Below are 24,745 nucleotides of genomic sequence, written 5' to 3' on the forward strand. Positions count from 1 at the left end.
GTGAGTGCCTGAACTTTGATAATTGTCTGAAAATAAAAAACTAAAGTTTTCACTTGAGGGATGACTTGAACCGAGGACCTCTTGTTCCGCAGCTGCTCACGCTAACCACAGGACCACGGCGCTGCCAAGTTCAGACTGTCCTTGATGTTGCCTATCTTGCGCATGGACTACTCAGTTTGTATATTTTGCTTATTTTTTTCATAGTTCCACACAACTTCTTCCTGTTTTCTCGATTGATCTGTGTTCAGTTTTTCAAGGCCTATCCGCTGTGCAGACTTATAACTAAATCTGAGGGGGTTGTGATGGGGAGGTTCTCTTGTTAGAACTCTTCAAGACACTCACCTATTTTTGTGGGTGGAAGCTTGTCTCAAGGAAATTTATTGTATTCAAACTGAGAATATGTTCAAAAATTCTGCAGCAAACTAGTGTTAGAGATTGGTCTAATTTAGCAGGTCAGTTAATTACCTCACATATTCCGCATTTCTTCTAAACTTCCTTGAGATCTGCTTTACCAGTTATTTTTCCATTCTTCTCTAAATAGTTCCTGTCAGTGTTTTGCAAGCATGACGTATAAAGCAGTTTGTTTCATAATTGTCAGACATGCCTTTGTTAGCGATGGAATTGTTACATTCTTGAAATTCGACAATATTTTACCTGTCTTTTGGTATTTTGCCAACCATTTGCATACCAGGTGGAATACTTTTTGTCATGTTTGTTTCTCATAAATATGTTAATAATTCCAAGGGAATATCCTTTGCTCCAGATGCTTTGTTTTGACTTATAACTTTCAGTGTTCTGTTAACATGTTTTCCTGGTAGCACATCTCCCATCTCATCTGCATGTTCTTATACGTGTAATCCATCTTTCCCATAAATATGCATGCTTCTACAGTTTTGCATTAATGCACTGGCCATTCCTCCTTTGTCATTTTGCACTCTATAAGCCATTTTTTTATAAGTTGGTATTTCTTTTTATCTTCTTCATTTGCTGCATGTCTACATTTTCTCCTTCCATCAGTTAAATTCTATAATACATTTGTCATTCAGAGGTTCCTATTGCATATTCTTTTTTCTGCCTTGATGTTCCTCTGCTGCCTTCATTTTCATTTCTTTCTCCCAGTCCATGTGCCACTATTTTTCCATTTCTTCCTTTTCCTACTGTTAAATCAGAATAATTGCTGTTGCCCCATCATACGTTGTTTCAGTCCATTCATCTGCAGAGTTTCATACACTTGTACCACTGTGATGAGTGTTGACCTCGTGTCCCATCTTGGCTACAGTAATGTATTTGTCATGTTGCTCATTGTAGTTCACCAGCATTACCATTTTCCTTCATTTTGTGTTGCTATCTGTGTTCTCACATCACCAAAAGTCCTATTCTTCCGCCACTGCATTTGTCTTAATTCCCACCATATATAACTTCATCCTAGCCATTTCTTGTTTTAAATTCTCTAACCTACTTACCCAATTAAGGGGTCTAATATACCACGCATCAACATACACCAGATTTGCTTTTTCTGTATAACAGCATCATCCTTCATCCGACAAGAGGGGACTATTAATATATCTCGGATATTTTACCACAGTGGATGTCATAATCAAAAAACCATATGGTACAACGGTACTTCCTTGAGAAGTAAATGAAGTTATTTTCCCCTTGCTTTCAGTTATGATGCAATGATGGAGAAAATTACTTGTTCCAAGAGATCACTGTGTTCAAACTTTTTTTAAGGTCATTGATTACTTGGCTTCTCCAACTTACAACCAAACTCTCATCTTCCAGTCTAACTAGATTTCGAGTTACAATGAAAATTGGTGTATCCACACTACCTTCATTCATTTATGGAAACTGTGGCGTCAGTGGTTGAAGGCAACATACCTTGTCCTGTTGGGGTCACGAATAAACTAAGTACAGCCAGTGACTTCAGATTTGTTTTTTGTAATGCATTACCTCTCTTCATGTTGTCTCTCATTGGTTACCTAAAACAGTGCTCCCAATGACTATGTGAAAGAGACATAGTCAGCTTGTGCACTAAGGAATGAAGAACTGACTTTTGCCATTTTGTTTGTTCCTTATCCATACAAAAACAAAAAGGGGAAAAAAATCATCCTTCCATTTGTTCTAAAATTACTATCTGTTGTTCCTTCTACTTGTATATATCTTTGTAAATCTTAGAGTTCTTGAATCTAATTTCTCTTGCCAGAGGTATTTGAGGATATTTTTAGTTAATGTGCTAGCATCCATTCCATATAAATCACCATAAAATATCAGTCTCCTCTTTCTTATTATTCGTTACATTTCCTACAGTGATATATTGCAGCATTGCCTCATAATTTTCCAGATTATTTTCATTTTTAGTGGCCTCAATATAATTCTTCATCGAAATGTTTCTAGTTTTTCCCACTTGTAATGCAGTATTATTAACACATTGAGCATGAAGCTGATTTTACTGGGCTTTCCACAAATGCAGCAGTCCCATGTGCCAGCAACCAACTGACATGTGCATTCGAGTGAAATGGAAAATGCGACAACCGGAAGAGGGGTTTGTCAAAAACCAAAATTTGTTACTGAATACTATAACGGAAAAACTGGTACCGACCTTCTCATCAGATGAGAGCATATAGAAGTCCATTGAGAAAGACAGTAAAATGGTATCAAAAGTTAGCATTCGATTTCCTTTTCAATGGCACAGTTGTGTGTGTTGTTGTAAGTACTCCGAGATGAGTCAGAACAGAAAGTGTCAATCGTAGTAATTTGGGAACAGTTGGCAGATGCTCCCACATGGCATTCATGAAGAAACTTCAGTCGGTCTCAACAGAAGAAGATGCAAATACCAGCTGGACAAAAAGGAAGGAAAGATGCAAAAAGTGCATAGATATTGTTCTAACTGTCAAAAGACAAACACAATTAAAAACACATATACGAAGACAGTAACTTGTTCTCGAAAGAACAGTTACTGTTGATGACCGTGCAGCTTTTCCCTGGAGTAAATGATGACTAACTGAAAACCTCAGCTGCTGACAGGCGTTGTTGATATAGCTCAATATGGACAGCTGAAAATGTGTACCCCGACCGGGACTCGAACCCGGGATCTGCTTACATGGCAGATGCTCTATCCATGTGAGCCACCGAGGACACAGATGAATAGCGCAACTGCAGGGACTTATCCCTTGCACGCTTCCCGTGAGACTCACATTCTCAACTGTCCACAATTCTACATATGTATTGTACCTTATAGACATTTGCCCAACCACTCATTACTCGCGCACGCTTTGGCGATTCCCGTAAGAGTTTGGGCAACCTGTACGCATTCACACAGACGAAGGTCAATGGCTGGGTAGCTTTTAACTATACATATGAAGACAGTAACTTGTTCTCGAAAAAACATTTACTGTTGATGACCGTGCAGCTTTTCCCTGGAGTAAATGATGACTAACTGAAAACTCTTATGGGAATTGCCAAAGCGTGCGCGAGTAAGGAGTGGTTGGGCAAATGTCTATAAGGTACATTACATATGTAGAATTGTGGTCAGTTGGGAATGTGAGTCTCACGGGAAGCGTGCAAGGGATAAGTCCCTGCAGTCGCGCTATTCATCTGTGTCCTCGGTGGCTCACATGGGTAGAGCGTCTGCCATGTAAGCAGGAGATCCCGGGTTCGAGTCCCGGTCGGGGTACACATTTTCAGCTGTCCACATCGAGGTATATCAACAACACCTGTCAGCAGCTGAGGTTTTCAGTTAGTCATCATTAAAAACACAGATTCAGTGCAGCTAGAAAATTCCCTAAACAGATGGTTACCTTTTGTTATATGTTCAAATCAAAACCCTATCTTTGTATTGAATATTGATCCCTATCTTTGTATTGAATGTTTTAATAAACATTTGTGTCTTAATCTTGTTACTTCTATTCTCATGCATTGATTTTTGTCCAAAGGAAAGGTACACTGTCAGACCTAGGGGACTGACATATTAACCTTTCACTTGGCATATAGGCATATTAGTTTCAGCATTGTGTTGCAGTGCTTCACTTTAAGATCCTAGGTAAGCAGCATCCATTGTAAACATTCTTCTTGATATCATTAGATGTTTCCATCTTTTGTATTCTTTCCTTCATAGCATATTATTGTAAACCATTCTCTTGGATTATTTCTCTCAAGTACTTGACTTTTCTGTCCATATGACCAATATCTATTTCGTATATGTGGAAAGTCGCCCCCTTCCCCTACAAGGATTAGTAAGCAGCTTTTCTTGGCTACCCCCTCCATCCAATTGATATTTTTCAGACAGTGAAAATAGAGCAAACTCGTCATTTGCTATAACATTTACTTGAACACTTCTATTCTTTCTCCCCAGTATCATTGATCAAATATGTTCCAGCAATTTTGTATTCCATATTGCTGAGATTTTTTCCAGAACACAGTTGAAAATAATTGGAAGGGAGATAAACCATCACTTTGTGTCACTACTGTATTACTTACTGGCTGTTACCCGCTGCTTCTCTCACATATCAGCAGTTTTGTTATGGTGAATGATGGCGTGTAAGTAAGTAAATTTATGATGGCTATGGATATAGTGGTGTAGAGATATATGTATAAAAATGCGTTCAGTGCCAGTATGTATATACATAATGAATGTGTTTCTATTATTTTGCTGTATGTCGAATCTGAAAGCCATGCATTATATTTTCTAATTATCTTAAAAAATGCCTCAGTTCATTAAATCCATGCAGAAGTAGAGATTTTAGTGGGTTCTCTAACACATACCAACCATTTCTCCCTACCATTTTAATGCATTACGATGCCTGCGTTTTTGATCCTTCCTTCCGTGATGACTAATTGTAGTCGATTAATAGATAATAATCAAATGCAGCCTCACCGAAAGCCTCGCAAGTTCTACGCGTAAAGGTATGACTTTCTGTCGTGAGTCTTCAAGGATCTTGGCAGCTACAAGGTATGCGTGATGCTCAGCATCGAAAATGCGACGAGCTTGTGACTGTTCTAATGTCTCTGTAGCTCTTAAGGCCACCTGACATTCCACATCCAAGTTCTGGCAGATATGAGATTGGTCTGAGGTTTGTTGGGTGTGAGTTACTTCTGCAGCTTGAGCTCTTAGAACTATGCACTAAGGCAGACTTAACATATGCAAGGCTTACAGTAATAGTTTGAAATATTGTTCTCGGCTTACCACCCGATTTTATTATTGCATCTCCACCAAAACTCTCCAGCTATGCCAGGTGGTGTAGGAACTCAGTGTCATAAACCACGCATACATTAACATTGGATTTACACGGTCACGGAAACCCCCTGTGGGTTCGGGGGTAAGAATAGGCCCGCGGTATTCCTGCCTGTCGTAAGAGGCGACTAAAAGGAGTCTCAACCGTTTCGGCCTTATGTGATGGTCCCCTGTTGGGTTCGACCTCCGTATCTCAAAATTTTTCTGAAGAGCGAGCCGATTGGGGAAGGGGGCCTTACTTGGTGCATTGTGTCCATCTCGCATTGAGAACTTTCGCCAGCTTACTCGTCGTTGAATTGCAGTCCTGCCTGCTCTCCATCTCTTGGGCATGGATACGTTCCTGCGTGCACTTTCCGCCATGCAATGTGCAGTGCCACTTTCTGCACTGACGGTGACCGCGGACTACATGTCACCTAAAATCCAGCACGGTAGCCAGTCCGTTGTGGTGGGGCCGCTATGTACCCTGTTGGCTGTAGCCCCCTGACAACACAGGGATCGCTCTACTGATACTTGCGCCATTAACTCCCCACGTATGCCGAGGAGTAGATGTCCATCTCTCTGGGGCATCAGGACTCCCGGCAACGGCCATCCTGCCAGGTGGCCTTTACTGTGGCTGGGTGGCGTCCGTGGGGAGGGCCCTTGGTCGGAGTAGGTGGCATCAGGGTGGATGACACGCAATGAAGCGTGGCACATCATCTCTTGCTGGTGGCCAGCCACCAGCAGTCTCTAAGTGTTCGAGGGCTCATTTTAAATCTAACGTTTATGACCGCAAATTGTTCCCCTCCCTGGCCACACCGTGGGAGGAACGAAAGGCAATGAATGAAAGTGAGATGTATTTGCCCAGGTATCTCGTCTGTACCAGAGCTGATGGGGAATCCTTTGTATCCGTGAAGCCACAGTTCGTTGTAGAGCATTTAGAGGACAAGTTTGGGGAGGTGGAGGGCTTGTCCAAAATGCGCTCTGGGTCAGTTTTGATAAAAACGGCATCCTCTGCCCAGTCACGCAGGTTACTTGCTTGTGACAAGTTGGGGGATGTTAACGTTACCATCACACCACATAAGAGTTTAAATATGGTCCAGGGTATTATTTTCCATAGGGACCTACTTTTGCAGTCTGATGACGAGCTGCACGTCAACTTCGAGCGTCGAGGTGTCCATTTCGTCTGGCGCATTCGTCGGGGTTGGAGGGACAATCAGGTAGCTACCGGTGGCTTCATCTTGGCCTTCGAGGGTGATGCATTACCGGAGAAGGTCAAGGTGATGGTCTACCGATGTGACGTCAAGCCCTATATCCCTCCCCTGATGCGGTGCTTTAAGTGCTGGAAGTTTGGCCACATGTCTTCCCACTGCACTTCCAGCTTCACGTCACGATTGTGGACGCCTGTCACATCCCGATACTCCGTGTGCCCCGCCTCCCATCTGTGTCAACTGCGGAGAGCACCGTTCACCTTGCTCACCAGACTGCAGGATCTTACAGAAAGAACGCAAAATCGTGGAATATAAGACCATGGACCGACTGACCTATACTGAGGCCAAGCGGAAATATGAACGACTACATCCGGTACGAATGACTTCCACCTATGCTGCTGCAATGACAACAGTGTTAGCCCCATCAGTTCAGCATATTCCAACCAAATCACAGAGCCGTACAACTCCACATGCCCTCTTGCCTGTGGGGGGCACTATCCCCCCTGTTGCTCCTGCGCCATCTACTTCGGGAGCAACACCCCCCCCCCCCCCCCCCCCACACACAACACACACACACACACACACACACCGGGTTCATCCGTCCCCGCTTCTAAGCTGGAGAAGTTTCAAACTTCTTCAGCTTCTCATGCTTGCAAGGGGTCGCTTGGGTCCCTCCCTTCCCAGGTTTCCACAAGCGGGAAGGCTGACGACCGACAGCGGCGTAAGTGCCCACAATCAGCCGGTCGTAGGGCTTCGCGATCCTCCTCCGTCCTGGAGACTGAATCGGTGAAGCCCTCCCAGCTAGTGAAACCCAAGGAGCCAATGTCCAAAGTCGGTTCACTGGTGGCCTGTTTGGCCCGGCGGTCAACACGTTCATTGCCCGGGATGCCCACACGACCAGGGGTCCACACAGAGACCACAGAGCGGCCGCAACGGGCAAGAGTACGGAGGGACTCCTGGACAGCTGTCACCCGACGAGAGCGAGGGAAGTACTGGTGGAGAAATCCAAGAAGAGGAGCTCTAAGCCCAAGGAACTCGCGGGGGCACCCATCCCAACGCAACCTTCCAGCTCTGTGTCTGAGGACGAGGTAGTGCTTCTGGTGTCCGCTGAGGACCTTGATCTCGTCAGTCCCTCAGACGCCGTGGATAGCACTAGCACAGGTGCTCAATCGGAGGCAGCAGGTGGCCCAGCGGCGTAATCTGCCTTCCCAGTCCCTTCACGCCTTTCTCAGCCACGGACAATATCATCCTCCAGTGGAACTGCAGCCGTTTCTTCCACCATCTAGCTGAGCTCCGACAACTTATCAGCCTTCACCATTTCTTCTGCATTGCTCTTCAGGAAACTCTTGTTTCCAGCAATGCGAACCCCCACCCTCCGTGGCTATAGGGGTTATTATAAGAACTGGGCAGCTTATGAAAGGGTGTCTGGTGGCGTCTGCATCTATGTCCTTCACTCACTTCACAGCAAGTCTGTCCCTCTACAAACACCTTTAGAGGCTGTCGCAGTTTGGGTATGGCCGTCACAGGCTGTTACCGTCTGCAGTCTTTACCTTCCACCAGATGGTGATGTTGCGCAGCATGTCCTGGCTGCGCTGATAGCCCAATTGCCGCCACCTTTCTTATTACTGGGCGAATTCAACGCCCGTAACCCTCTGTGGGGTGGGACAGTGGCAACAGATCGAGGCACCACCATTAAGCACATATTGGCACAGCTCGGTCTTTCCATTTTAAATGACGGTGCCTTCACACATTACAGTGTGGCGCACGGCATGTACTCTGCCATCGACCATTCCATCTGCAGCCCTAGACTCTTACCTTCTGTCCAATGGAGTGTGCATGACGACCTGTGCGGTAGTGACCACTTTCCGATCTTTCCGTCACTGCCACAGCGTCACTCTTCTGGGCGCCCTAGCAGGTGGGCTATGAATAAGGCTGACTGGGACTTGTTCTCCTCCACTGCCGCTATTGATCCTCTCCCTAATGATGGCATTGATGCGGTGGTTCAATCGGTCACCACCGGCATCGTTACTGCCGCCGAGTCTGCCATTCCCCGTTCCTCTGGGTCCCCTCGGCGGCAGACTGTGCCTTGGTGGTCGCCTGAGACCACTGCAGCGATTACAGATCGCCGGCGGGCGCTACAGCGTCACAAGCGACATCCCTGCATTGAACACCTCATCATCTTCAAACGGCTGCGTGCGCCGGCCCGCCGCCTTATCCACCAAAGCAAGCAGGAGTGCTGGAAGCGGTATGTGTCCACCATTGGCCTCCATGTCTCTCCATCGCAGGTCTGGGCCGAGATCCAACGCCTCTATGGTTATCGGACCCCTGTCAGCGTCCCTACGCTCTCACTGATTGGAGCAGTTTGTACTGACTCCGACGTAATTGACAACCGCTTGGCAGAGCATTTTGCTCTGAGTTCCGCTTCTGCGAATTACCCACTGGCCTTCCGCTCCATTAAAGAGTGGATGGAACATCGGAGCCTTTCGTTTCGCACCCACCATCCAGAATCGTACAATGTTCCATTCAGTGAGTGGGAATTTCACAGTGGCCTAGCCGCTTGCCCTGATACCGCTCCCGGGCCAGACCACATCCACTGTCGTCGCTGTCTTTCAGTGGACTGCAAGCGACACCTCCTCAACCTTTACAACCGTCTCTGGGTCGAGGGTGAGTTTCCGTCGCAATGGCGGGAAAGCATTGTCCTCCCTGTTTTGAAACCTGGCAAGAACCCTTTGGAGTTGGACAGCTACCGCCCCATTAGCCTCGCCAACGTTCTTTGCAAGTTGCTCGAACAGATGGTGAGCCAGCGATTGAGTTGGGTACTAGAGTCTCGGGGCCTCCTGGCTCCGTCTCGGGGTGGGTTCCGTAAAGGCCGCTCTGGTGCCGACAATCTGGTGGACCCGGAGTCCGCCATCTGTACGGCCTTTGCCCACCATCAGCACCTCGTCGCTGTCTTTTTTGACATGCGGAAGGTGTACGATACGACATGGCGCCATCACATCCTCTCTACACTTCACGATTGGGGTCTTCGGGGTCCGCTGCCGATTTTCGTACGCAATTTTCTGTCGCATCGTACCTTCCGCGTGCAAGTCGCGGCCTCCCGTAGTTCCTCCCAAGTTCAGGAGAACAGGGTACCACAGGGATCAGTCTTAAGTGTCTGCCTGTTTTTAATTGCAATTAACAGGCTCGCTGCAGCGGTGGGAACGTCTGTCTCCGATTCCTTGTATGCTGACGACTTCTGCCTCTAATATAGCTCCATTGTCATTGCCGCTGCTGAGTGTCAGCTGCAGGGCGCTATCCACAAGGCACGGTCCTGGGCTGTAGCGACGGCTTCCAGTTTTCGGCTGCCGAGACCTGCGTTATGCATTTCTGCCAGCGATGCACTGTTCACCCGGAGCCGCAGCTTTATCTCGACGGCGAACTTCTTGCTGTGGTGGAGACACGTAGGTTTTTGGGTGTGGATTTTTATGCCCGGTTGACTCGGCTGCCTCATGTTCGGCAGCTTAAACAGATGTGTTGGCGGCATCTAAATGCTCTGCTACGCTCGAGCCACACCGGCTGGGGTGCCGACCGATCTTCCCTCTTACGGCTCTACCGGGCATTAATCCAGTCGCGTCTGGATTATGGGAGCCTGGCTTACGGATCGGCATCCCCATCTGCATTGCGGGTGCTGGACCCAGTCCTTCAGAGCGGGATACACCTCGCCACTGGTGCTTTCCAGACCAGCCCTGTGAACAGTTTACTTGTGGAGGCAGGTGTCCCTCCACTGCAGTTACGGTGGCACCGTTTACTGGCCACTTATGCTGCCCACATTTTTACCTTGCCCGGGCATCCAAATTATCGTCTTCTGTTCCCACAGTCGGTCGTCCATCTACCAGAACGTCGGCCCCGGTCGGGTTGTCCGATCGCGGTCCGAGTCGGAGAGCTTCTCTCAGGGCTTGAGGTTTGCCCTCTTCCACCTCCTTTCTGGGCCCCTCTGCATGCACCCCCGTAGTGCGTGCCCCGCCCTTGCCTTCGGTTCGGATTGGCACACGGACCGAAGGACTCGGTCCCTCCGAAGGCCTTCTGCCGCCGCTTTCTATCGATCCTTGCCACGTATTGGGACTCTGGCGTTGTTTATACTGACGGTTCGACGGTTGCCGGTCGTGTCGGTTATGCTCTAACGCTAGGGGACCACAACGAATGACATTCCTTGCCGGCTGGCTGCAGCGTTTTCACTGCTGAGCTAGTCGCCATCTTTCGTGCCCTAGAGTATATCCGCTCCTGCTCAGGTGAGTCCTTCGTTATCTGTAGCGACTCCCTGAGCAGTTTACGAGCTGTCCACCAGTGCTTCCCTCGCTCTCGTCTGGTGATGGCTGTCCAGGAGTCCCTCCGTACTCTGCCCATTGCGGCCGCTCTGTGGTCTCTGTGTGGACCGCTGGTCGTGTGGGCATCCCGGGCAATGAACGTGTTGACCGCCTGGCCAAACAGGCCACCAGTGAACCGACTTTGGACATTGGCCTCCCGGAGACTGATTTGCGAGCTGTCTTGCGCCACAAAGTTTCCGAACTTTGGGACACTGAATGGCATGCCCTGCTTTCACCAAACAAACTTCGGGCCATCGAGGAGGATACCGGTGTGTGGTGCTGCTCCTTGCGGGTCTCTCGCGAGGAGTCTGTTGTCCTCTGCCGGTTGCGCATCGGGCATATGCGGATAACGCACGGCCACTTATTGCGACGTGAGGACCCACCTTTATGTCGCTGCGGATCCGTTTTGATGGTGGTCCACATTTTGTTGGAGTGTCCACTTTTAGCTGTGCTCGGGAAGTCGTTCGCACTGCCTGACACCCCCCCTGCCCCTTTAACAAATGACACTGCCATGTCAGGCTTAGTTTTGCCTTTTATTCGGGCAGGGGGTTTTTATCACTTAATCTGAGTGTTATGTTTTTTTATGTTGAGTCTGGCCTTTGGTCTACGATTTTAGATTGAGTTTTTACTGTGTTTCTTGGTGGTTGGCTTTTCCTTTTTTTTCTCTATGGTCGGCCAACCACCGTCACACACTGTGTGATTTTAGTTAGTTTTGTCTGGTCTTTGTCTAAGTTTCTCTTGTCCTGTGTCGCCTGTCATCTTTTCCTTGTTCGCTTTTATTCTGTGTGGGTGTTTTTAAGTTTTGGAGAAAGGGACCGATGACCGTAGCAGTCTGGTTCCTTTAATCCGCCAAACTGACCAACACGGTCACGGAATAGTCTATAGACACTTTAGAGTCGCCAACGATTGCACCAGCATTGTCTGCATGCCATTCACAAATACCATGATTAAAAATGTGAACTCAAAAAGATTCAATTTTCTGAAGTAGTCTATGGTTCTTCTCAGGTCTGAAATATCTCACACAAAATTCCATGATATCGGTTCACCTATTTAGTCGTAAAAATGTAACAGCTACTTTCACATTCATGATATTAGTGTGGGAGTATGGATTGGCATGGATTAAACACATTGAGGATGTATAAGCATTGTATTCTAGCTGTTATCTATGACTGCACTCACATATCACTGAAGTGAAACGTGTATGGCTTTATTGGCCAAGAGAACCCAGCTGTGATGTTTAAGAGCTTGATGCAAGTCTTGTTACTTGACACCACTTTGGTGGCTTACATGTCGATGATGGTAAAATAATGGTGAGGACAATGCACACACCGAGCGGGGTGGTGCAGTGGTTAGACACTAGACTCGCATTCAGGAGGACGACGGTTCAGTCCCGCGTCCGGCCATCCTGATTTAGGTTTTCCATGATTTCCCTAAATCACTCCAGTCAAATGCCGGGATGGTTCCTCTGAAAGGGCACGGCCGCCTTCCTTCCCAATCCTTCCCTAATCCGATGAGACCGATGACCACGCTGTCTGGTCTCCTTCACCAAACCAACCAACCAACAACCAACAATGCACACAGGCCAGACTTGAGCAGGAAAGTAAAGCAACCCGGGTGGGAATTGATCCAAGAACTCATGATCGTGTAACAGCAGTGCTAACCACATGACGACAAGCTGTCCATGCAAATTTAAATACAATAAAGAAGTTACAAGAGATGCATGAAACTCAGGACTAAAATGTGATGGGTTTGGGACTGATATTAGTTTGAAAATATGGATTAAACACACAGAGAATTGTATAAACATTGTATTTGTTGCATTATGTGGAACATATCAAACAATAAAAACATTTTCGTAAATATGATAAAAGTTCAAAAGTCAAAGAGTAAGTAGCTATTTTGAAGAGTAATTGTTGTTGTTGTTGTTGTTGTGGTCTTCAGTCCTGAGACTGGTTTGATACAGCTCTCCATGCTACTCTATCCTGTGCGACCTTCTTCATCTCCCAGTACCTACTGCAACCTACATCCTTCTGAATTGCTTGGTGTATTCATCTCTTGGTCTCCCTCTATGATTTTTACCCTCCACGCTGCCCTCTAATGCTAAATTGGTGATCCCTTGATGCCTCAGAACGTGTCCTACCAATCAATCCCTTCTTCTAGTCAAGTTGTGCCACAAGCTCCTCTTCTCCCCAATTCTATTCAATACCTTCTCATTAGTTATGTGATCTACCCATCTAATCTTCAGCATTCTTCTGTAGCACCACATTTCGAAAGCTTCTATTCTCTTATTGTCTAAACTATTTATCGTCCACGTTTCACTTCCATGCATAGCTACTCTCCATACAAATACTTTCAGAAAAGACTTCCTGACACTTAAATCTATACTCGATGTTAACAAATTTCTCTTCTTCAGAAACGCTTTTCTTGCTATGCCAGTCTACATTTTATATCCTCTCTACTTCAACCATCATCAGTTATTTTGCTCCCCAAATAGCAAATCTCCTTTACTACTTTAAGTGTCTCATTTCCTAATCTAATACCTTCAGCATCTCCCGACTTAGTTCGACTACATTCCATTATCCTCGTTTTGCTTTTGTTGATGTTCATCTTATATCCTCCTTTCAAGACGCTATCCATTCCGTTCAACTGCTCTTCCAAGTCCTTTGCTGTCTCTGACAGAATTACAATGTCATCGGCAAACCTCAAGGTTTTTATTTCTTCTATTTCTTCTCCATGGAAGAGTAATTATTGTTCCATATTTCAAATTATATTTCTCAAATAAATAAATAAATATGTAGTACTACACACTTTTTAAAATAGCATTTGTTCTTCCGCAGCATTCAAGCTATCTCCACACCAGATTTTATTACAATCAGTGCAGCAGTTCTACATCTACATCTACATCTACATCTATACTCCGCGAGCCACCTTACGGTGTGTGGCGGAGGGTACTTATTGTACCACTATCTGATTCCCCCTTCCCTGTTCCATTCACGAATTGTGCGTGGGAAGAACGACTGCTTGTAAGTCTCCGTATTTGCTCTAATTTCTCGGATCTTTTCGTTGTGATCATTACGCGAGATATATGTGGGCGGTAGTAATATGTTGCCCATCTCTTCCCGGAATGTGCTCTCTCGTAATTTCGATAATAAACCTCTCCGTATTGCGTAACGCCTTTCTTGAAGTGTCCGCCACTGGAGCTTGTTCAGCATCTCCGTAACGCTCTCGCGCTGACTAAATGTCCCCATGACGAATCGCGCTGCTTTTCGCTGGATCATGTCTATCTCTTCTATTAATCCAACCTGGTAAGGGTCCCATACTGATGAGCAATACTCAAGAATCGGACGAACAAGCGTTTTGTAAGCTACTTCTTTCGTCGATGAGTCACATTTTCTTAGAATTCTTCCTATGAATCTCAACCTGGCGCCTGCTTTTCCCACTATTTGTTTTATGTGATCATTCCACTTCAGATCGCTCCGGATAGTAACTCCTAAGTATTTTACGGTCGTTACCGCTTCCAATGATTTACCACCTATGGTATAATCGTACTGGAATGGATTTCTGCCCCTATGTATGCGCATTATATTACATTTATCTACGTTTAGGGAAAGCTGCCAGCTGTCGCACCATGCATTAATCCTCTGCAGGTCCTCCTGGAGTACGTACGAGTCTTCTGATGTTGCTACTTTCTTGTAGACAACCGTGTCATCTGCAAATAGCCTCACGGAGCTACCGATGTTGTCAACTAAGTCATTTATGTATATTGTAAACAATAAAGGTCCTATCACGCTTCCCTGCGGTACTCCCGAAATTACCTCTACATCTGCAGATTTTGAACCGTTAAGAATGACATGTTGTGTTCTTTCTTCTAGGAAATCCTGAATCCAATCACAAACCTGGTCCGATATTCCGTAAGCTCGTATTTTTTTCACTAAACGTAAGTGCGGAACCGTATCAAATTCCTTCCTGAAGTCCAGGAATACGGCATCAATCTGCTCGCCAGTGTCTACGGCACTGTGAATTTCTTGGGCAAATAGGGCGAGCTGAGTTTCACATGATCTCTGTTTGCGGAATCCATGTTGGTTATGATGAAGGAGATTTGTATTATCTAAGAACGTCATAATACGAGAACACAAAACATGTTCCATTATTCTACAACAGATTGACGTAAGCGAAATAGGCCTATAATTATTCGCATCTGATTTATGACCCTTCTTGAAAATGGGAACGACCTGCGCTTTCTTCCAGTCGCTAGGTACTTTACGTTCTTCCAGCGATCTACGATAAATTGCTGATAGAAAGGGGGCAAGTTCTTTAGCATAATCACTGTAGAATCTTAAGGGTATCTCGTCTGGTCCGGATGCTTTTCCGCTACTAAGTGATAGCAGTTGTTTTTCAATTCCGATATCGTTTATTTCAATATTTTCCATTTTGGCGTCCGTGCGACGGCTGAAGTCAGGGACCGTGTTACGATTTTCCGCAGTGAAACAGTTTCGGAACACTGAATTCAGTATTTCTGCCTTTCTTCGGTCGTCCTCTGTTTCGGTGCCATCGTGGTCAACGAGTGACTGAATAGGGGATTTAGATCCGCTTACCGATTTTACATATGACCAAAACTTTTTAGGGTTCTTGTTTAGATTGTTTGCCAATGTTTTATGTTCGAATTCGTTGAATGCTTCTCTCATTGCTCTCTTTACGCTCTTTTTCGCTTCGTTCAGCTTTTCCTTATCAGCTATGATTCGACTACTCTTAAACCTATGATGAAGCTTTCTTTGTTTCCGTAGTACCTTTCGTACATGATTGTTATACCACGGTGGATCTTTCCCCTCGCTTTGGACCTTAGTCGGTACGAACTTATCTAAGGCGTACTGGACGATGTTTCTGAATTTTTTCCATTTTTGTTCCACATCCTCTTCCTCAGAAATGAACGTTTGATGGTGGTCACTCAGATATTCTGCGATTTGTGCCCTATCACTCTTGTTAAGCAAATATATTTTCCTTCCTTTCTTGGCATTTCTTATTACACTTGTAGTCATTGATGCAACCACTGACTTATGATCACTGATACCCTCTTCTACATTCACGGAGTCGAAAAGTTCCGGTCTATTTGTTGCTATGAGGTCTAAGACGTTAGCTTCACGAGTTGGTTCTCTAACTATCTGCTCGAAGTAATTCTCGGACAAGGCAGTCAGGATAATGTCACAAGAGTCTCTGTCCCTGGCTCCAGTTCTGATTGTGTGACTATCCCATTCTATACCTGGTAGATTGAAGTCTCCCCCTATTGCAATAGTATGATCACGAAACTTCTTCACGACGTTCTGCAGGTTCTCTCTGAGGCGCTCAACTACTACGGTTGCTGATGCAGGTGGTCTATAGAAGCATCAGACTATCATATCTGACCCACCTTTGATACTTAACTTAACCCAGATTATTTCACATTAGCATTCGCTAATAACTTCACTGGATATTATTGAATTCTTTACTGCTATAAATACTCCTCCACCATTGGCGTTTATCCTATCCTTGCGGTATATATTCCATTCTGTGTCTAGGATTTCGTTACTGTTCACTTCCGGTTTTAACCAACTTTCCGTTCCTAATACTATATGCGCACTATTTCCTTCAATAAGAGATACTAATTCAGGAACCTTGCCCTGGATACTCCTGCAGTTTACCAATATTACGTTGACTTTTCCTGTTTTTGGTCTCTGAGGACGGACGTTCTTTATCAACGATGATAATGTCCTCTCTGGTAAGCCGTCAGGTATTTTATCGTTTCGCCCAAGGGGGGGTCCCTCTAACCTAAAAAACCCCCGTGTGCACGCCACACGTACTCTGCTACCCTAGTAGCTGCTTGCTTCCGGTGTGTAGTGCACGCCTGACCTGTCTAGGGGGCCCTACAGTTCTCCAGCCAATAACGGAGGTCGATGAATTTGCAACCATTATAGTCGCAGAGTCGTCTGAGCCTCTGGTTTAGACCCTCCACACGGCTCCAAACCAGAGGACCGCGATCGACTCTGGGCACTATGCTGCAGATATTAAGCTCAGCTTGCACTCCGCGTGCGATGCTGGTTGTCTTCACCAAATCAGCCAGCCGCCGGAAGGAACCAAGGATGGCCTCAGAACCCAAGCGGCAGGCGTCATTCGTTCCGACATGTGCTACTATCTGCAGCCGGTCACACCCAGTGCGTTCAATAGCTGCCGGAAGGGCCTCCTCCACATTACGGACGAGACCCCCCGGCAAGCACACCGAGTGCACACTGGCATTCTTCCCCGACCTACCCGCTATTTTCCTGAGGGGCTCCATAACCTGCCTAACGTTGGAGCTCCCTATAACTAATAGGCCTGCCCTCTGTGACTGTCGGGACCTTGCCGGAGAATCGGCCACTGGCCCAACAGGCGAGGCATCCTGTGGTGGCTCGGAAACGATGTCATCACCACTAGGAAGCACCCCGTACCTGTTGGAAAGGGGTAAGGCAGCCGCCACGCGGCCAGATCCCACCTTCGCCTTTCGGCCAGGCACGCGCGAGCCCACCACTGTCCGCCATTCACCCTGGAGTGATGGCTGACCGGTAAGATGCTCACTGCCGGAAGACGCAGCGACATCAGGGGTTCCATGTGATTCTAAGGCCACCGAAGTAGGCATAGGTCTCACCACAGTTGCCCCAACGCCACTACGAGCCGACGCCTGCGCCTCGAGCTCGATGAGCCTAACAGACAAAGCCTCCACCTGCCCCCGAAGAGTGGCCAATTCTTCTTGCGTCCGCTCACAACAACCACAGTCCCTACACATGACTATGTTTACCCTACTCTATACGGTGACAAATTCCCAAGATAATCTTCTGATGAGCTACTCTGATAATCAAGAAACACTCACTGAAATACGAGACGCGAAAACTACGCTAGGTTTTCCCAGAAAAACTATTTAAAAGCTAAGCGCAGCAAATAAGTACAAAAACGCTTTATACAAACAGTACTCGCTGCTGCTGGTGCTCTCGCTCTGGCTGTCACAAGACAACTGCTGATTCAAGTGACTAGTGGCTAACGGCCGCGAAACAAACAAAAGACGGTTTTAGGGCGCTTTCTGTTCTAAACGATCAAGAAAACACTAAGAAATCTAACACGAAAACTACGTAAAGTTTTATCAAGAACTGTTAGTTACTATGCAGAGCAGATAAACACAAATAGAATCCCTTCCTTAGTGGAAGGTCGTAAACAAAATGCATAATAAACGCTTTATACAAACAGTACTCGCTGCTGCTGGTGCTCTCGCTCTGGCTGTCACAAGACAGTTTAGTCATGAAAGCATAACAGACAGTTACTTTTGTATTTATAATATTAGTATGGATTATAAAGGATTTTGGGTTCTATTTCTCCATATTTTTACTGAAAAGTTTTAAATGTTACTGGAAGGTTGCTAATTTTCCTCCTCCCTTTCACCTATATCCCCCCCCCCCCTCTCTCTCTCTCTCTCTCTCTCTCTCTCTCTCTCTCTCTCTCTCTCTCTCTCTCTCTCTCTCACACACACACACACACACACACACACAGACACACACACACAGACACAGACACCCTGTGTGACTGATAATTCACAATCCTACTCACTGTGGAACAAATTAAACATAATAGAAAAGGAAGTGATATACACTGTGACCTGAAAAATTTGTGTCTTGCACAAAGACTCAGGAAATTCAATAGCATCAAAATCTGAATCACATTTACAAATAACATTTATCCCTGCTACGTAATAAAAAATTATTGAAAAGTAAGCTAAAGGAATTTTTTGTATGGAAAAAAACTAGTTATTCTTCAGTCTTCCAACACAATTCCATACCATTTCTCAATATGTTCCACCCAACCTGCATTGGTAAAAATTGAGTAGCCATTTGTTTTTAAAGTTTATCAGCTCTTCGCAGCACCTAGGTTCTAATATCAGAGCATTTGGAGATATGACCTGTTTGAACCAATGAGCGATACAGGCTCTTCAATTGCATGTTTGTACATGCTGAGAAGTTTTGTCTCAGGTTCAGACTTACTACCCTCAGGAACAGACAAGAGGCTTTTCCCCAACATTCTCTAATTTTGCTGTTTGAGTTTTAATTTGTTTTTCCATTTTATTTGTACAAGATTAATAATATTTTTCTATGTTGTACAATTCATAAGGAAGTTTCTTTGAACTTGTAATGACCAAAACAGTGTTCATTTTATCACTGGAAAATGTCTGAATTACGTTTCCTTGTATCTCTGTATCTGAATATAAATTATGTAGCTAATATTGTGTCAAATCATTACACATTTTTGTATTGACACGCACGCACACACACGCGCGCGCGCACGCACACACACACACACACACACACACACACACACACACACACACACACACACACACAAATGGATCTACAGAAATAACAACAAAACTGAAGAGGCCAAAATATGTTACGTCAAAGAACTTTGTTCCAAAAGAAGCAAAAAGAAAAGAATAAAGAAAAGAAAACTACTGTAGTTTTAATCTTATCATATTTTGTTAGAGTACAATACAATACAATACTAAAATTTACTCTTCTAGGTACATATCATATACCTAAAGTCTGTATATTGTATATTATTGTTTTAAGGGGGTGGAATCAATTATTGCTTGTTTAAATTGAGAATCCAGTCAGTGAACATAGTGGCCATCATCCATGCTTTTCTCTTCGCCATATACTCAAACTAGTAATCTTCTTGCATTCTTAAAATACTGCTGTTTTAAACTGTTCCTAGATTTTCCCCTCTGAACATGATTGTTCCTTAAAACATAGTTTTATTGGATATGCAGCAGTAAAATGTCAGTTTCACCAGTGTTGGAAAGCATCTTTCATGTCACATTGTTAGAAAATTGAAAGCAGCATAGACTGCAACCAGTTTGTAGTCAGTGTTGGTAATTCTTGGTTAGCTCAATGGTAAACAATCGTCCAACATTATTCCATACCATTTCTCAACATGTTCCACCCAATTTTCATTTGTAAAAATTGAGTAGCCATTTGTTTTTCAAGCTCGTCAGCTCTTCCCAGCACTAAAGGTTCTGATGTGTCAGCATTCTGAGACATGATTTGTTTGAACCAATGAGTAATACAGACTCTTCAATTGCATGTTTGTACATGCTGAGAAGTTTCCTCTCAGTCTCAGATTTACTACCCTCAGGAATTTCTTTAAAATCTCTAATTTGAATTGTAGCCATATGGGAAGGATTGTCACTCAGCAAATTGAGGTGTTACATTGCAGACAGGCACATTGAAAAGACCGTGAAAATACTTAAGGGGGGTAGGACATCAAACGAGCTGACTTGGAGCAGGAGAGGCACCATAGGACATTTTAATTTCTACTGTCTATACTTTTACAAGTAAATCCATAAAACTTTGTCAGCATGACCAGGAAGGATTCAGGATTCACACTCGTAGCAGCGGAAGTTCAAAAACGTAACAAAATAATTTTTTTTTACATGTGAAATTTCATGACTTTTTCACTTACTATTGACTGCATTTATTGCTATCGGTACACTTTTCTTCATGAGTAAGAGAGACTGTTTGATGAATTTTTTCACAGCACACAAACCGTACTTACAGGTGTCTGAAACTCTATAATCTATTTAATTTATGAAAAAATTAATGAGCTGTTGCGTTTTAAACTTTATGTTTAGAAAAAAATCAAATTTTGTAGTTAATTACCTCAATTTTTACCACAGTTTTTAATAGAGTTGGAAAATTCTAGTCTCTCATACACCTGTAAGTATGGTTTGTATGCTGTGCAAAATTCATCCAAGAATCTCTCTTACTTGTGAAGAAAAATGTACCTATAGCAACAAATGCAGCCAACAGTAAGTAAAAAAATGATGAAATTTCATATCTAAAAAAAAAATTATTTTGTTATGTTTTTGCACTTCCACTGCTATGAGTGTGAATCCTGAATCCTTCCTGGTCACGCTGACAAAGTTTTACGAATTTATTTGTAAAAGCACGGACAGTAGAAAATAAAATGTCCCGTGGTGCCTCTCCCGCTCCAAGTCGGCCCGTTTGACGTCCTACCCCCCTCGAGCTTTCAGACAGAGCCCTTCTTCCGAAATACACACAAATGCAGCTCCCACGTGGCCACTATTTCCGGGTGTCGGAGCCTGACTGTGTATGCATCTGATATGGGCAGCAGTCTGCTGGGGTGGGTGGTTGGGTTGAGTAAGAGGTGGGATGGGGTGGGAAGGGATAGGTGGGTAGCGCTGGGGAGTTGCGTGCGCCCACAGACTGCACAGCATCTCCCCACCCCTACTCTGCTAGCTCTCCAGCTCCACTTGTTACCCACATTGGATGCAGATTCAGTCGGGCTCCAGTGCCTGGGGACAGTGGTGTGTGTGTGTGTGTGTGTGTTTTGAATCATCATATACAGGGTGTTACAAAAAGGTATGGCCAAACTTTCAGGAAACATTCCTCACACACAAATAAAGAAAAGATGTTATGTGGACATGTGTCCGGAAACGCTTACTTTCCATGTTAGAGCTCATTTTAGTTTCGTCAGTATGTACTGTACTTCCTCGATTCACCGCCAGTTGGCCCAATTGAAGGAAGGTAATGTTGACTTCGGTGCTTGTTTTGACATGCGACTCATTGCTCTACAGTACTAGAATCAAGCACATCAGTACGTAGCATCAACAGGTTAGTGTTCATCACGAACGTGGTTTTGCAGTCAGTGCAATGTTTACAAATGCGGAGTTGGCAGATGCCCATTTGATGTATGGATTAGCACGGGAGGAGGAGGAGATTAGTGTTTAACGTACCGTCGACGACGAGGTCATTAGAGACGGAGCACAACCTCAGGTGAGAGAAGGATGGGGAAGGAAATCGGCCATGCCCTTTCAAAGGAACCATCCCGGCATTTGCCTGAAGCGATTTAGGGAAATCACGGAAAACCTAAATCCGGATGGCCGGAGACGGGATTGAACCGTCATCTTCGTGAATGCGAGTCCAGTGTATTAGCACAGGGCAATAGCCGTGGCGCGGTACGTTTGTATCGAGACAGATTTACAGAACGAAGGTGTCCTGACAGGAAGACGTTCGAAGCAATTGGTCGGCGTCTTAGGGAGCATGGAACATTCCAGCCTATGACTCGCGACTGGGGAAGACCTAGAACGACAAGGACACCTGCAACAGACGAGGCAATTCTTCGTGCAGTTGACGATAACCCTAATGTCAGCGTCAGAGAAGTTGCTGCTGTACAAGGTAACGTTGACCATGTCACTGTATGGAGAGTGCTACGGGAGAAGCAGTTGTTTCCGTACCGTGCACAGCATGTGCAGGCACTATCAGCAGCTGATTGGCCTCCACGGGTACACTTCTGCGAATGGTTCATCTGACAATGTGTCAATCCTCATTTCAGTGCAAAAGTTCTCTTTACGGATGAGGCTTCATTCCGACATGATCAAATTGTAAATTTTGACAATCGACACGTGTGGGCTGACGAGAACCCGCACGCAATTGTGCAATCACGTCATCGACACAGATTTTCTGTGAACGTTTGGGCAGGCATTGTTGGTGATGTCTCGATTGGGCCCCATGTTCTTCCTCCTACGCTCAATGGAGCACGTTATCACGATTTCATACGGGATACTCTACCTGTGCTGCTAGAACATGTGCCTTTACAAGTACGACACAACATGTGGTTCATGCACGATGGAACTCCTGCACATTTCAGTCCAAGTGTTCGTACGCTTCTCGACAACAGATTCGGCGACCGACGGATTGGTATAGGCGGACCAATTCTGTGGCCTCCACACTCTCCTGACCTCAACCCTCTTGACTTTCATTTATGGCGGCATTCGAAAGCTCTTGTCTACGCAACCCCGGTACCAAATGTAGAGACTCTTTGTGCTCGTATCGTGGACGGCTGTGATACAATACGACATTCTCCAGGGTTGCATCAGTGCATCAGGGATTCCGTGCGACGGAGGGTGGATGCACGTATCCTCGCTAACGGAGGACATTTTGAACATTTCCTGTAACAAAGTGTTTGAAGTCACGCTGGTATGTTCTGTTGCTGTGTGTTTCCATTCCGTGATTAATGTGATTTGAAGAGAAGTAATAAAATGAGCTCTAACATGGAAAGTAAGCGTTTCTGGACACATGTCCACATAACATATTTTCTTTCTTTGTGTGTGAGGAATGTTCCCTGAAAGTTTGGCCGTACCTTTTTGTAACACCCTGTATAATGCACAGAAGGTAATATCAAGCTTCTTGGAGATTTCGTTTTTGATTTCAGTTGCTCATCAGCTGCCACAAACAATTCCATTGACATTTGAAGAAAAATACTAGTTTGTTTTTTATTGACTTACTCTAACACTGTAGTTGAAAATGCTGTATCTACATTTAAAAACAATAAACATGGAAAGATTATAATGCAAAACATTATAATTCAAAAACAGATTGAAGAGTATTGATAGTAACAATACCCAAAGAGAAGCTGCAGAATAACAGAAGTAGTAAGCAGCTTCTGTTGTTCCGTCTAATAAAAACATAAACCAAAACATCTGGACAAATTTAAAACTGCAGAAAACAAAATCTTTTAATTTTAGAAAAATCTTTTAAAAACGTGTGTGTTTTTTCAGGGCCATAGTACTGTTTTAAATTTTTTTCTCTGTGTTTGTAGTAGCTTACTAATTTCCAAAATAATTTTAATCAGTTTTGCTTGTGACTCTGCCTTCTTGTGATTATAAAACTGTGCCCCTCTGCAGGCTGCCAATGTATTTCACACCGTACTGCAACGTGTCGGGCCTGGGGTACGGCAGCAGCCTGGGGGAGGACAGCAAGGTGGTGCGCTCGACCGACATGTGGATGGGCAACTGGCGAGTGTGCCTGAGCTCGGCCCAGGAGCACCGCATGTGCACCTTCGACCAGGACTTGCGCGCGCCTTGTGTCGGCGACCTCGGCGGCTCCGTACTCTGCGACACCGAGCCCGAGGACAAGTAAGTGCTACTGCTCGTTGCCGCAGTCACATCTTCCTCCCTCTGTGGCCGAGATGAGCTGCGAGTCGCTCGAGTGACACTATCCTTTTGAGGCACGTTTTCTGGATGAGAGGTAGGTTTGTCCCTTATCCTCCATAAAACCGACCAACATAAGAGGGGCATCTGAAAAGTCCGCCCAAAAATAAAAACTACTTACGTCTTTGGGGTAAACCGTTTTTATTTTTTGACATACCGTATTTACTCGAATCTAAACAGCACTCTAATCTAAGCCGCACATGAAAATTGATACTCGAAATCGAGGTGAAAGAAAAGTTTTAGGCCGCACCTCCAAATCGAAACAAAGTAGGTCCATTGTTACGTGAGACACAATTTAGGTCGCATGGATGAAGATACAGCTACAGAAGTTTGGTTCGAGTCGTAAGCTTAGCAGTTAAGCTTTACCGAGTAGCCACTGCTATGTGTAGGGCGCTCCGTCCGTATTTATACGAGTACCGTTCCTTTTTCACGTGTTTCGTCTAGTTTGAATCGATTGCTTATTTTGCTTTGAATTGATAAGTGCCATTCTCTTTGTTACCGGTGTTTACACCACTTTAAGCTGAAAATGCATTATTGTACTGTGTCATGCACTGTTTGTCGCATTCTGATAATGAGTGTTTACGACCTGTCACCGCTCGCGGCATGGCTTGCTTTTGTGCGCACTATCGCGGCTTACAATAAAAAAAGGAGAGGAATTGTCTCATAAGTGAAACAATGGCAAGAGACTGCTATTTGTTGTTACTTGCACGGCTGCTTTCTTTGATAATGATCAACAAGAACCAAATAATAGACTGTGTATGATAGAAGATGTTCTGAACCAGAGTTTAGCGAAAAATTTTCTCCGTTTGAAAATCTTTACAGACACCTCTTTAGTACATTACATTCTGCACAGAAATTAGAGCCACCTAAGATTTAAAAATCTATTCAGTTGCCGTGCTTCATTTCTGACTGTATCACTATTCAG

The 24,745-nt window shown here is 44.9% G+C and overlaps 1 protein-coding gene across 1 annotated transcript in view; it reads left to right on the top strand.

The window, feature by feature from the left end:
* LOC124719624 (coagulation factor IX-like) overlaps positions 1-24,745 on the top strand; it is a 111,669-nt gene that overhangs the window by 73,659 nt on the left and 13,265 nt on the right. The window contains exon 4 of the mRNA XM_047244841.1: positions 23,515-23,745. Coding sequence (XP_047100797.1) covers positions 23,515-23,745 — 231 coding nt within the window. The remainder of the gene's footprint in view (positions 1-23,514; positions 23,746-24,745) is intronic.

Source organism: Schistocerca piceifrons, chromosome 11, assembly GCF_021461385.2.
Source record: "Schistocerca piceifrons isolate TAMUIC-IGC-003096 chromosome 11, iqSchPice1.1, whole genome shotgun sequence".
Taxonomy (NCBI): Eukaryota; Metazoa; Arthropoda; class Insecta; order Orthoptera; family Acrididae; genus Schistocerca; species Schistocerca piceifrons.